General features: G+C 48.2%; 2 protein-coding genes across 4 annotated transcripts; both read left to right on the forward strand.

Annotated features, from left to right (window-relative positions):
• The first annotated feature begins 2,017 nt into the window (after positions 1-2,017).
• Positions 2,018-7,004, forward strand: selenbp1 (selenium binding protein 1). 2 transcript variants are annotated; one of them, XM_029505109.1, is made up of 12 exons: positions 2,020-2,604; positions 3,856-3,909; positions 4,321-4,433; positions 4,515-4,700; positions 4,918-5,038; positions 5,134-5,316; positions 5,590-5,771; positions 5,879-5,957; positions 6,033-6,154; positions 6,231-6,323; positions 6,393-6,511; positions 6,651-7,004. In XM_029505109.1, the coding sequence occupies exons 1-12, from the start codon at positions 2,601-2,603 to the stop codon at positions 6,811-6,813; spliced, it is 1,419 nt and encodes a 472-aa protein (XP_029360969.1). In that variant the 5' UTR covers positions 2,020-2,600; the 3' UTR covers positions 6,814-7,004. The 2 variants fall into 2 exon arrangements, with proteins under 2 accessions (XP_029360968.1, XP_029360969.1); XM_029505108.1 differs by having other exon boundaries at positions 2,018-2,604; positions 6,231-6,511.
• A 355-nt stretch (positions 7,005-7,359) lies between these two features.
• Positions 7,360-13,633, forward strand: pi4kb (phosphatidylinositol 4-kinase, catalytic, beta). 2 transcript variants are annotated; one of them, XM_029504550.1, is made up of 13 exons: positions 7,360-7,489; positions 8,592-9,258; positions 9,376-9,747; positions 9,973-10,017; positions 10,533-10,760; positions 10,835-11,062; positions 11,209-11,318; positions 11,396-11,500; positions 11,654-11,777; positions 11,876-12,141; positions 12,222-12,354; positions 12,656-12,776; positions 12,867-13,633. In XM_029504550.1, the coding sequence occupies exons 2-13, from the start codon at positions 8,623-8,625 to the stop codon at positions 13,046-13,048; spliced, it is 2,550 nt and encodes an 849-aa protein (XP_029360410.1). In that variant the 5' UTR covers positions 7,360-7,489; positions 8,592-8,622; the 3' UTR covers positions 13,049-13,633. The 2 variants fall into 2 exon arrangements, with proteins under 2 accessions (XP_029360410.1, XP_029360411.1); XM_029504551.1 differs by lacking the exon at positions 9,973-10,017.
• The last annotated feature ends 459 nt before the right edge of the window (positions 13,634-14,092 follow it).

Consider the following 14,092-nt stretch of genomic DNA (forward strand, 5'->3'; position numbering starts at 1 on the left):
AGCGTACTGAACAGGAACATGGTGAAGATCGGATGGTGGCCTGGGTGCTGTCCATGCGCGAGCAGCAGCTTCCCATCACAGAGAGTAACCTCTTCCACAAAGCCTCCATGCTGAAGAAGAAGGGTGGTTTTAGCAACTCCTTCCGAATCTCCTACGACTGGGCAGTGAGCTTCATGCTACAGCAGCGGCTGGGTGTACGGAGCATCGGCATGGCACCCACGCTGACTCACACGCTGCCAGCTTCCCTGGAGGCAAAAATCAAGTCCTTCAGAGAGTTCACTCAGAAGATCATTCAGGTTCACCAGCTGTCAGAGAGCGCTATAGCTGCCATGGATGAGCTGTGTCTCTTTGTGGACCTGCGGTTAGTCCAGGACAAGACCCGCCGCTCTGAGGCCCTGGAGCTCACTGGGTCGTTGCCACTGGTCACCATGTACCTGACTGTTTTGGCAAACGGGACCATGCTGCCGTCTCTGGTCCTGGCCAATAGACAACTGGCTGAGAAAGTCCTGCCAGAGTGTATCCTCCTGGAGGCCGGACAAGAGAGTCTCTTAGTGGAAGAAGCCTTGGATCTCTGGACTAATAAAGTCTGGCTGCAGCACATATCCGGCCTATCCCAGTTAAGTAAGTCAATGCTGGTTGTAGATCGACACCGGGAACACATGGGAGACCAGTTCCTGACTTCCATCAGTGGGTCAGGCACACTCCCAGCAGTGATTCCTGGGGGCTGCTCCTTCTGTCTTCAGCCTCTGGACATTTGTGTGAAGCCAGTCTTGCAGCGCTTAATTATGTCACGTTGGGCCAAATTTACAGCTGAGGACCCAATAGAGCTGGAGGAGACATCGCCTCATCGGCTCCAAGCAAATGTGGCTGAGCTGCTTGTCGACTGGGTGGTCGAGGCCCTGACACTCTTGAACAAATGTCCTCAACTTTGGAAAAAGTCGTTTAGGCTGACAGATCTTCTTTTGAATGAGAGGATGGAGGCGGAAGAAGGAAGGACACGTCAGAAACCAGAAGAGATCCAGTTGGACCTCCTCAAAACTTTGACAGAAAAATTGTTTGGTGCTAAAATTCTGGGAGTCAGTTCTCCTGATCTGCTGGAGCTGGAAGATGAAGAGGACATCAAGGTGGAATGCATAGGATGTCAAAGAAAGGAAACATCAGATGAAGACAAAGAGAAAAAAATTCTGGTGAAAGAAAATGAGAGGGAGCTGGAAGAAAAAAGTAACATAGAGGACATGAGGAGTGACAAAAAAGATGAAGGTGAAACACCAGAGGTGGACAGTGAGGATGAAGGAAAAGTGGCAGAGGACAGTAAGGAGGTGATCAAGGAGAGACGGGAGACCAGGATAGTGACAGGAGAGGATGTTGGGGATGAGTGGAAGATAAAGAGCAGGACAGAAGGTGAAGGGGAGGATGAAGAGGACAGCAAAGAGAAGGACAGTGGGATGGACAAAGCTGAAGAGTTGAAAAAAACAAGGGTAAAGGTCTGAAAGGACCAGAAACACCTGAGTCGTCTTTAGGATCCTGGATTCACTGCTGGATAGGTCAGATCTGGGCTGGACATGGTGTCTGCGATGGGGTGAGGGTGACATGTCAGTCACAGAACCGCCTATAAAAATATTTCTGCTAACAGTCCAGACCGGGTCTACAGGACCAGAGTGATTGGAAACACACCTGAAGTTACAGGAGAAGAATGTCATCACTCAGCTAGCTGCAACTGGGGGATAATGGAGACCCTGAAATAGTTTATGATCTGTCTCCAGAGTGTCTCCATCCAAGATGGATGGTTTCCCACCATGCACTGGGTGTATGGACTGAGAACTGCATGGATCCTGAAACAGATCCAGTTTCGTGGAAGCTGATTGGACAGTCTGGAGTTAAGTGGTGCTGTGTCATGTGACCAGAACCAATGATGATGATGAACACATGTCTGATTCTCTGAAATAAATAAACCATCAGCAGCTGGATGTAGTTGATGTTATAACATTTGTCTGGTTTTTTTTTTTTTTTTTTTTGTGTGTGTTTGTGGGGGGGGGGCTGGATCTGGTCTGCTTCTGTTCACTCCACATCTCTTCCTGTCAATTTAAATATTTTTTATTTTAAAAGTCTAATAGAGCAGTCCAGGCCCTAACAAGACAAAACCCAAAACCTGGTCGAGTCTGATCGTCAATATGGAATCAATAAAGGTTATTGGACACTTGTTCTCCTGCTGTGAACACACACACACACAGAACATGACAATTTCTGGGGATCAGGCAGACCTTGGCCTGGATTTAGAAGTGGTTTATATCTAATCCACATGTCAGTCATCACACAGTGAGTTAACTACACAATGTGAGCACAACAGTAAAGAATCATGTCTGTTTCTGTCATCCATCTCTCATGATGCATCTATGCTTGTTGTTTGACTGTAAACAAAGCGGGAGTTTATTGACAGTGACTGTCGGTGAACAGCTCTCTGGCCTTCACGGGGTTAACAGGCAGAGTGAGCGTCTCTTCTCTGATTGGCTGGTGGGATAGCTGATAAACTCTTTCATAGAGTCTAAGGAAAATCCAGACTGGCTGAGAGCAGGACCAGGTCACCCCAGGAGCTCAGAGACATGGGTCAGATTTAAATTTCTCTTTTGACCATTTAATGATTATTTTCATCTGTCTGTTTGTCCTTTCTTCGGCCCCCCCCACTCCTCTGACCTTTGTACTGATTCTGTTCTGAGTTGGTGGACAGAGAATTAAAGGTGCAGCCATGTGAGGCTGAATTGATTGAATTTAGATTTCGACTTTGTCTTTTCAGGATCATAAAAACTTGATAATGGAAGTAAAATGATATATGAACATAAAGCCCTTCGTCTTTCCACGGAACTCTTCGTCTGTTCGATTACAGAGGTTTTAGGAATTGTGTGTGTCAGGGGTGAAATGAGTCAAAATGGCAGAAAGGCAGCGTTTGTTAGAGAAGAGAGGTAAATCTGCTGTCCGGAAATATTTTGGTTTGGAGTTGTCGAATGTAGAACAGAAGAAAGTGGTGCATAAACTGTGGCACGGTCTGCACACTAAAGTAACACAAGCAATCCGTTGACCCATTTACAGTTCAGTCATAAAGTGCTCTATCACTGAGTTGATGTGTATTCTGGCTGCTCCTTCTCAAACCAGCAGTTATTGCAATAGTTTGTGACTATTTATTTGTATTTTTTTTGTTTCACATGTTTCTGTTATTCTTCTATATTTCATATTTCCTCACTTGATTTAGATTTTTTTAAATTACAGTTCTGCTTTGCTACATTTATAGCTGAATTCTGATTGTTTAATGATAAAACAGGACTGGGGTATTTAGTGAGCGGTAGGATCACTGGGTCACAGGGTTCGGCCCAGAAGTGACAACGTCTGAAGATGTCACAGGATTAATTGTAAATACAGATGGATGCCTCTGTGACATCACAGGTTTTTGGAGCTTGTCCCGTCGCCATCTGTGTGTCTCCAGGTCAGCTCTGTTGTGTTATTGTTTTGTTGTTATATCTGTTGTGGGTTTTTTATGTTGTTATCAGCTGTGATGTGTTTTTGTGTTGATGCCACCTGTGTTGTTGTCATGTTGTTGTGTTGTCACAGCTTTGTTATGTTGTGTTGTATTGTCATGTTTCTGTGTTGCCACAGCTGTGTTGTGTTGTCATGTTGTTCAGCCTCCTGATAATTGATCACTAATAAACACCTGGAGCTCCGGCTGAGTCAGTCTGAGGTGAAGGTGAAGGTGAGCGTGAGGGTGAGGACACTCTCTGGCAACCATCAGCTGAGGATTGTGGGATATCGTGACCTCTGTGCCCCCCCCTGCCCTGATGTCTCTGACCTGTTGTTGTGTTTTCTCAGCGAACTGCTCAGGATGTGGACCCGGATACCGCAGCCCGCTGGATGCCATGAAAGGTGAGACAGTTTGTTTTTCTTTTGATGTCCTTCCCGTCAATGACCTTGTGACCTTTCCCTCCGGTCACTTCAAATCAAACACCTTCAGTCCTGCAGAAACTCTTTCAATCAAATTTCTTTAACTCAGGTGCTTGTTTTATTGTCATCACCGTGGAAACAAACGAGTAATGTAGGTTGTTTCTCTGCTGATCAGAATTTGCAGAAAGTTGGACTGAACCAGTTTCTATTATGTCCTGTAGCCCAGCAGGAAACATTTCAGACCCTTTTACCTGTGTGTAATTAGCTTCCCTTGTTCTTGAGAGAGGACCATGTTGGGCAGGAAACTGATTAACTGGTGCTGCCATGACAATTTTTCAAGGCATCAGACACGCTCACTTGCAAATGCTTAGGGCTCAGGTCTTTGTGGTCCAGGTCCTCGGGAGCAGATTGTCTACTTGCCCTGCATCTACCGCAACACAGACATCCTGAAACCGGACTACCTGGCCACTGTGGACGTGGATGCCAGTTCCTCCACCTACTGCCAGGTAGTTAAACCAGTCACCATATTCCTGTGGGTGGGAGTGAGAGGGTTCACTTGTGGTGACCTCTGACCCATTCCCCCTCAGGTGATCCACCGGTTGCCAATGCCGAATCTGCGTGACGAGCTGCATCACTCCGGCTGGAATGCTTGTAGTAGCTGCTTCGGAGACGCGTCCAAGAAGAGGAACCGTCTCATTCTTCCATCGCTCGTCTCATCCAGGATCTACGTGGTCGATGTGGGGACCAATCCCAGGGCACCACAGATTCACAAGGTACGAAGCGCCGGTATGCAGTTCAGGCAAACGGAAACAGCCCTGTCAACATGTTTTGACACCCTACCCATGAGAGGCCATAACCTAGGTCCTCAGAAGGCCAGCTCATTGAGGTCCAGGTCCTAAAGGTCCATAAAAATAGCAGTTTGTTTCTTTTGTTTTGAAAGGTGAAACAATGGCTTTGTCTCTGAGTTGTGTAGATCTTGGTTGTCTCCAGATGGTGGAGCCGGTGGATCTGTTCTGGAAGTGTGACCTGGCAAACCCGCACACTTCACACTGTCTGGCCAATGGGCAGATCATGATCAGCTGTTTGGGAGACCCGTCTGGCAATGGGAAAGGTCAGACCAACAGCTCAGACCTCAAATCCTCCAACAGGAAACCAGCTGGTGTTGTTTAGTGAAAGCCTGTGTTCCGCCTGCTGTTGTCCAATCAGGTGGCTTTATTCTGCTTGATGGTGAGACGTTTGAGGTGGCTGGTAACTGGGAGCACCCTGGAGAAGCAGCGCCCTTTGGATACGACTTCTGGTACCAGCCACGGCACAATGTGATGATCAGCACTGAATGGGGGGCACCTAGAGCTCTGGCTGATGGTTTTAACCCAGCCGATGTCATGGAGGGTGAGTTGGGTCGGCAACCAGTTTGATGTCACTGAAATGTTATCCAGCATAGTCTTCTTCACAGTCTGCTGGTTTAGGTTCTATTGGACCTGTGTTTCTGGTTCTAGACTCATCCCTGAAAACTTCTAGGGTTGTACACCAGAAAGTGTCCTGTGAATAAGAAAAGGTTCAGGCTCCCGTCCAGTCCAGAATTCTTCAGTGCACCAGGATGAATGTTGAATATGTGTCACAATGTGTCACCAGAAACAGGGAACCAAGGTGCTTGTTTCTCAGGTTTCTATGGCAGCCGTCTCCATATTTGGGACTGGACCAGCCACAGGAAGCTGCAGACACTGGATCTGGGCAAAGATGGCGCTGTCCCCCTGGAGGTTCGATTCTTGCATGACCCCAACGCCACCGAGGGCTACGTGGGGTGTGCTCTGAGTTCCAATGTCTTCAGGTTCTACAGGACACCGGTTGGTACCATGGATTTTCAGACTCACGCAGTAGGTCCAAAACCTGGTCCATGACCAGGTCCAGGAAGGATGGGGCACAGGTGTGATCTGGTTTGCTCTTTGATCAGGAAAGAGAATGGGCTGCAGAGAAGGTGATCAGTGTCCCCAGCAAGAAGGTTGAGGGATGGATGTTGCCTGAGATGCCAGGTGAGTCCTGACCTGTCTGTCTCACCAGCAACCTGTTACAACTTTTTTTCTAAACCATCACCTGTATGTCTGCAGGGCTGATTACAGACATCCTGATTTCATTGGATGACCGTTTCCTTTACTTCAGTAATTGGCTGCATGGGGACATCAGGCAATATGACATCACAGACAGGAGGAAGCCTCAATTGGTCGGCCAGGTCGGATGATGTAAATTGATGGAGGTCAAACAGATAAAACTGAGAAGGAGATGGCTCACCTGTCTGTCTCCTGCAGGTGTTTCTGGGAGGAAGTCTTGTGAGTGATGGACCTGTCAGAGTCCTGGAAGACCCTGAGAACCAGCCACAGCCTCATCCATGCATTATTCAGGTAGCACCTGCTGGTCTCCCACCTGTCTGTCTCTCACCTGTCTGTGTCTCACCTGTCTGTGTCTCACAGGGGAGGCGTGTCTATGGAGGTCCTCAGATGTTACAGTTGAGTCTTGACGGTCAGAGGCTTTATCTGACCACGTCGCTGTTCAGCAGCTGGGACAAACAGTTTTACCCCGAGATGGTCCGGTACGTACAGAACAGAGACTACAGTAATAACACAGTGTACTGTAATAATACAGCAATAATAAATTGTATTACTGTAATAATGGTGGCTACAGCCACGGTCCAATCAGATCCCTTGACAGCGACTGGTCTCTCTGAACAGACATGGCTCAGTGATGTTGCAGATTGATGTGAACTCCATCAGCGGTGGTTTGTCCTTGAACAACAACTTCCTGGTGGATTTTGGTGAAGAACCTGACGGGCCAGCTCTGGCCCACGAGCTGAGATACCCCGGGGGAGACTGTACCTCTGACATCTGGGTGTAATGGCTTCACCTCCCGTTAAAACAACATGTGATCTGATTGAAGCTTGACAGAACATTATTATCAAGGCTACCAATAATCATTAGAATCATTAAATGGGAAACTTCTAATATTCAACACTGCACAAACATTATTATTATTTTTCACAGATAAGTAAATTACACAACGTGACATTTTATTAGATTCACAATAAAGTCCAGCAGCTTTTTCTTTCAATGATTGAATGTATTATTATTGTTGTTATTGTTTTTCTTTATTGGATAACACAGCTCAAATAGATAATTGTTGTCACAAACAAGGTGCTTGTAGCCTGTTTATGGGGAGCTCCATCCACTATGCCTCCGCTGCCCCTCTAATACCTATTATTATTATTATCATTGTGCTCGTCCACAGTCCGATGACTCACCTGTGTGACATCACGAGCCAGTGTCTGCTGGCGACCTGTCGTTTGCCTGTGATGTCACACGCCTCCATTCAGGTGTGTTTGGCAGTAGGGGGCGATGCGACATCCGGGTGAGACAGGAAACGGCAGCAGAACAGTAGAAGAAGAAATCACTGACGCCCCCTGCTGTCTGTTGGTTGTTAGCCGCCTGTTAGCTGCCGCTGAGATGAGGAGCGAGAACAAATGGAGATTACCTGGATTTAAAACATTATTTCCCCGCCATTAAAACGTCACCAGGTAACGTCGCCTCACCTGGACACCGTGTGATACGTCACTGAGCCGGCAGAGCTGAACGGTGACTGGTGGACATTATGTTTTTTTTTTTAAGCATAAAGCTTCAGAAACAGCTGAGCCGGTCCGGCAACAGTTGTCATGTTAGCTGTCAGCTAACGCTGGATGCTAACAGTAGCAGGTAGCCGGGAGCTAGTCAGCTGTTGGAGTTAGAGTTAAGGTGTTAATCTTCACTGAGATCTGCGTCCTGACCGGTAGCTTTCTTCACTAAGAGACCTTCGGCAGCGCCGCATCGGTCGGTTAGCTACAAACGGAGCTGATGCAAAGTTTATCGCCTCCAGTTTGAGTTAGCATTGTGCTAAGAGAACGTTAGGCTAAACTTTCAATTTAAAGGATTTAAACATGAGGTGTACATCGCGGACTCTTGTGGATCACCACCGACACAAACCAACATGACATGAGTCCAGAGTCCAGGACCACCTGATGATCAATGAGTCAGAGCTGAACTTTGGACTAATAATTGAGTATTCAATCTGATTATTTCTGTTCAGGCAGATCACGATATCAATGATGTCACGGATTAGATCACGTGATTTATATCAGTGAGGTCATCAGCAGTAATCAGATTATCGGTCAGGATCAGCTCGGTCTGACGATGTGTTCCAGAGAAATCTGTAAAAATGTGTTTCAGTGTTATTGTGTCTGCTGTACATGGACAGTGGAAGTTAAACCTGTTCAGACAGCCTGGTCCATTATGTGCTGGATGAGATAACGTGTAGTAGAACTAGTTAACTAAAGTTCCAAGTTCAAATGCCCACTATTGTAATGTCCATTAGCACAAATACACACTCGTGAACATACACAGACACACAAACAATGATCTAATTTATTTCTAAAGCACCAAATCATAAGAGTGACATCTAAAACCTTTACTCAGAGAAGGCCCAAACTCTTCATATACTTATAAACACAGAGACACACAATGAGGAGTCACACAGGGTTGGGGTTCTTCATGCTGGATCACTGTTACTGAATCTTGACACAGAGACTGACCCTGATGCCGGACCACAGCACCTTCTGACCTTTTCTGTTTCTGTTTCTGTTTCAGTGGAGGAGGACGGAGATTTTCCACGAACATAATGGAGGATACAGAGCTGGAGGTTTCCCCCACGCCCTCTGATCAAAACAGCCCCTCCCCCTCCTCCTCCCCTTCCCTTTCCCTCCCCTCCACCCCCTCCTCGTCCTGTGCCCCCCCCCCAGCAGCCACCCCTCCCCTGGGTGTGATCAGTGAGGGTGTGGCTGAGCTCAGCCTGTTCATCGATGCGGAGGTGGCTCAGCGGGCGTGTCAAGAAGTGCTACAGAAGGTGAAGCTGCAGCAGGTGGAGGGTGATGTTCCCTCCCAGCACAGTGGGGCGAAGCCTGTTCCAAACTCCCCCCCTGTTGCTCTTACTGCCTCAGGGAAGCCAATGAAGATCCGTGAGCAGGAGGATGACCCCGAGGGCCTGGCACCTGGCTCGGTGAAGAGTGCTCGACGGCGGCAACGGCACAATCCTTCCAAGCAGTCATGGCTGCTCCGCCTGTTTGAGTCCAAACTGTTTGATGTTTCCATGGCGATCTCCTACCTACACAACTCAAAGGAGCCTGGCGTCCAGGCCTACATTGGGAACCGGCTCTTCAGCTTCCCCCATGAGGAGGTTGACTTCTATTTGCCACAACTCCTCAACATGTACATCCACATGGATGAAGACGTTGGGGATGCCATCAAGCCATATGTGGTGGGTGTGGCCTGAAACCCTAGGACAGGGTTTAATAGCACCCCATCCGACATGTAATCATATCTGTCCACTCTGAGCCTGTATCTAGTGTAATTTCTCCTTGTGTGTTGTCTGCAGGTTCACCGCTGCAGACAGAGTATCTCCTTTAGTCTAATGTGTGCTTGGCTACTGGGTGCATACTCCTCCGACATGCACATTTCCACCCAGCGTCACTCCAGAGGAACCAAACTGAGGAAACTCATCCTCTCGGATGAACTCAAACCTGCAGGGTCACGAGCTCACAGGGACCCTCTGACTTTCTCTCTGATACCTTTCTGTCCCACATCGTCCCCAGCCACTGGCCCAGGACCACTGGGGGGAGACCACGGCTTGTCGCCCTCCAAACGAACACATCAGCGGTCCAAGTCGGACGCCACCGTCAGCATCAGTCTGAGTAGCAACCTGAAGAGAACAGCCAGTAACCCAAAGGTGGAGAGCAGTCAGGACGAGGTAACAGTCAGAATCATCATTTCCACAGTTTAACCCTCAAATTCTCAGTGACCGTTGACCCTCTCTATGGGTGGTGCAACTGTCGAGACAGTTTACGTCACAACCGTCCATTATCATTTTGTCTCTGTGTATTTATTTATTTATTTATTTATTTTTTATTTGGTGACGCTAACAATCACAAACTTCAGTGTTACCAGACTTTAACCCCTGACCTCTGACCTCCAGGACAGCAACTCCAGCTTGGACAGTCTGGAGTTTGAGACTGGTCCTGTAAGTTTACTAGCTTCCTGTTCTGAGCTCCTCCCTCCAGGGTGCATTCTGGGAAATTAAGTCTGTGGGTTGTGGTTGTGGTTGAGTCATGACTGTGATTATCAGTTTATCTGCTGGAACCAATCAGCTGTTTGGAGTTCATGGGTGAATCCATCAGGACTCTGATCTCTGGAGAGCGTATGTGTGTGTGTCTCAGGTTTGATGCTGCATTTAGTTTGTGTTAGAAGTTCAGGCTCAGTTTAAACTTTCACATTCAACATCCGGTCGGTCGAAGGTCACGTCACCAGTAAGCTTCTTGATCACAGTAATACAATGATGTGACTCAGTGATGTCATCACTTTACTGTCCTGTGACACAGAAGCTTTGGATTCTCAGTTACAAAAATGGTCATTAGATTAAATCAACCAAATAACTGAGTCATCAAACTTGCAACACAAACTGCACACAAGCATCAAACCTTCACCTGTTGAGGTGTGTCAGCATCCAGTCTTTAACCCCGCCCCCTCTCCTCCCAGCCAGTGCGCCTTGCCCCTCAGAGGGAGTTCATAAAGTCTCTGATGGGGATCGGGAAGCGTTTGGCAACGCTGCCTACCAAAGAGCAGAAGACGCAGCGTCTGATCTCCGAGCTGTCGTTGCTCAACCACAAACTGCCGGCGAGGGTATGGCTTCCCACCGCCGCCTTCGACCACCACGTGGTGCGAGTGCCACACACACAGGCTGTGGTGTTGAACTCCAAGGACAAGGTCAGTGTGCGAGTCTTCGGGGACGATGACCTCAGCCCCACCCAACTGAAACCGCCCCTTCTGTGATCCCTCAGGCTCCATACCTGATCTATGTGGAGGTTTTGGAGTGTGACAACTTTGAGACATCCAGCGTTCCGATCCGAATCCCGGAGAACCGGATCAGGAGCACACGCTCTGTGGAGAACCTGCCAGACTGTGGCATGACGGCAGAGCAGAGAGCTGGCAGTTTCTCCATGGTCCCCAACTATGACAACGACGACGAGGCCTGGTCTGTGGACGATATCGGAGAGCTACAGGTGGAGGTGAGGCACAACCAACTGTCCTCAGACAGGATGTGATGTCACAGACACGCTTGCAGAATCGCACAGTGTCTCATACTAATTGGTGTGTCTCCCTCTCTCTGTCTCTCTCCCCCCCCCCCCCCCCCCCCCCCCTTTCTGTCCTTCAGCTCCCTGAGGTCCACACTAACAGCTGTGATAACATCAGTCAGTTCTCAGTCGACAGCATTACCAGCCTGGAGAGTAAAGATCCTGTCTTCATTGCTGCTGGAGACATCAGGTCTGTCCTCCATAGAGACTAGACAACACTTTGCGTGTCCATTCGTGTGTCTGTAGTCATGTGTTTTCCTGGTGTAGGCGCCGTTTGTCCGAGCAGTTGGCTCAGGCCCCCACAACCTTTAAAAGGGACCCAGAGGACCCATCAGCTGTGGCCCTGAAGGAGCCCTGGGAGGAGAAGGTCCGGTAGGTGATGCTGCCTTCAGGGACAGCTGTTAGGATGGAAATATGAGCTTTAGTTGTTGATCTTAACTTTAGGTTAGTCCAGACTGTAATTCTCAATGTAGTCCAGACTGTAGTACTGACAGTAGTTTTGACTGTAGCCTTTGCTGCCTGTAGGAGGATCAGGGAAGGGTCTCCCTATGGTCACCTTCCAAACTGGAGGCTGCTGTCAGTCATTGTTAAATGTGGAGATGACCTGAGACAGGAGCTTCTCGCCTTCCAGGTGCTGCAGCAGCTGAAGGTAATGACGTAATGGTGTTCTGATGTCACTAAAATTACATGATTGAAACACTGACGACTTTTGAAGTACTGCCCCCCCCCCCCCCCCACCCCCCACAGTCCATCTGGGAGCAGGAGCGTGTACCACTCTGGATCAAGCCCTATAAGATCCTGGTGTTGTCGTCGGACAGTGGGATGATTGAGCCTGTGGTAAACGCTGTGTCGCTCCATCAAGTGAAGAAGCAGAGCCAGCTGTCTCTACTCGACTACCTCCTGCAGGAACACGGGGCGCCAACCACGGAGGCCTTCCTGTCTGCTCAGAGGAACTTCGTCCAGAGCTGTGCCGGATACAGTCTCATATGTTACTTGCTGCAGGTTAAAGACAGGTGGGACGGACTGGCTCACGTGTCTTTCAAGCTGTTTCAGAGTTAGACACTCAATGTTTTGTCCTCTGTCTGTTTCTCAGACATAACGGGAACATCCTGCTGGACGCTGAAGGTCACATCATCCACATTGACTTTGGCTTCATTCTTTCCAGCTCACCCAAGAACCTTGGCTTTGAAACATCGGCCTTCAAACTCACAACAGAGTTTGTCGATGTGAGTTTCCCTGAGGAGCTTTACTGTTTCTTTGGAGATGGGATATGGAGATGGCAGTTCTTCAGGATGTCGTAGTTGTAGTCTTTTCTGATGAGCTCTTGGTGGGTCTTGAGGATGTTTTGGTTCTTCGGGAGATTGTGATGGTTTTTCAAGAGGTTATGATGATTCTTGTGGAGGTCGTGGTGTTTATTAAGCAGATTGTGGCTGTTTTTCAGGGGGTTGTGTGCTGACTGTAGGTGTCAGGTGACGTTTGATGTGTATTTGAGCTGTCCTGTTAAAGAGCTGTGTTTGTATCTTGGAGGTAATGGGTGGTCCAGAGGGCGACATGTTCAACTACTACAAGATGTTGATGCTTCAGGGTCTGATTGCTGCAAGGAAACACATGGACCGGGTTCTGCAAATCGTGGAGATCATGCAACAAGGTACTGACCTGAGTACCAGTGGCTGAGATATGTACCAAGTTTAGACCTGGTCTTGTTCGGTCCTGGTCCTGACCCCTGACTGCTCCACAGGCTCTCAGCTTCCCTGTTTCCACGGATCCAGCACCATGAGAGGCCTGAAGGAACGTTTCCACATGAGCCTGACGGAGGAGCAGCTGCAGCTGCTGATCGATCAGCTGGTTGACGGATCAATGAGGTCACTCACCACCAAACTGTACGATGGCTTTCAGTACCTCACCAATGGCATCATGTGACCAGCTGTGTGTGTGTGTGTGTGTGTGTGTGTGTGTGTGTGTGTGTGTGTGTGTGTGTGTGTGTGTGTGTGTGTGTGTGTGTGTGTGTGTGTGTGTGTGTGTGTGTGTGTGTGTGTGTGTGTGTGTGTGTGTGTGTGTGTGTGTGTGGCGGCAGAACAAATTCAGACTGAACCTCCTGATCTTCTGACTGAGCCTCTTCTTCTTATTCCGTGTTGTTCTACACCATTTTGTCTGTTTCTTCTCCGTCAGTATAATCTTTGTTTCATCTTTTTTTATTGTTTGTTTTTGTTTTTTTGTTTTTTTTCTTCTACCACATTTGGATGGATGTCCTTCATTGGCTGCTGAGTGAGACTCTCAGCCAATCAGAGAGCAGCCCATTTTAGCTTGAATCTCAGCATGTGGACAGTTTTTACAGGTCGTCGAGCTGCTGAGCTGAGCAGCAACAAGTGGACCGAAGCCACTCTGGATCTGGGGGATTCAGACTCTTAAAGGACCATACCGCTATTTTTATGTTTTAGCCCTTTAACTGCAACTGTGTGAACCAGTGAATCCATTAAACCAACCAGTGTCGACCTGCAGCTCCAATCCTGTCATTTCTGCTTCCGTCACATGAGGCAATGTCACCTGCTCGATTGGTTTCTGGCAGGTTTTCATGGTTTCTGTGGTCCACATGAAGACCTGCACTGATAAACCTGTTTTGGGTCTCCATTGTGTTTTATGGTTGCTTATGGTCCTGAGGCCAGAACTATTTCAGCTGCAGGACTGGCGTGGAGACCAGGAACTGCCGGTGGACAGGAAGTCCTGGAAGCTTTAAACTGCACTTCAAATTGACAGGAGCAGTCAGAGGAAACACCCAGCATGCACTCTGACTCCTTAGAGACAGGGACTGGTCTGAGAGTTGATGAACCTGGTTTGCTGGTTTGATCCTGTTGAAATTATTCACTTTACATTCAGTGTCAAACTGAACTGACATAAAGTTACTGCAAACAGGAAGTCAGACTTCACACAAACGCACTGGTCTCTGGTCTCACTAACTACACTTTC

Source organism: Echeneis naucrates, chromosome 6 (genome assembly GCF_900963305.1).
Source record: "Echeneis naucrates chromosome 6, fEcheNa1.1, whole genome shotgun sequence".
Lineage (NCBI taxonomy): Eukaryota > Metazoa > Chordata > Actinopteri > Carangiformes > Echeneidae > Echeneis > Echeneis naucrates.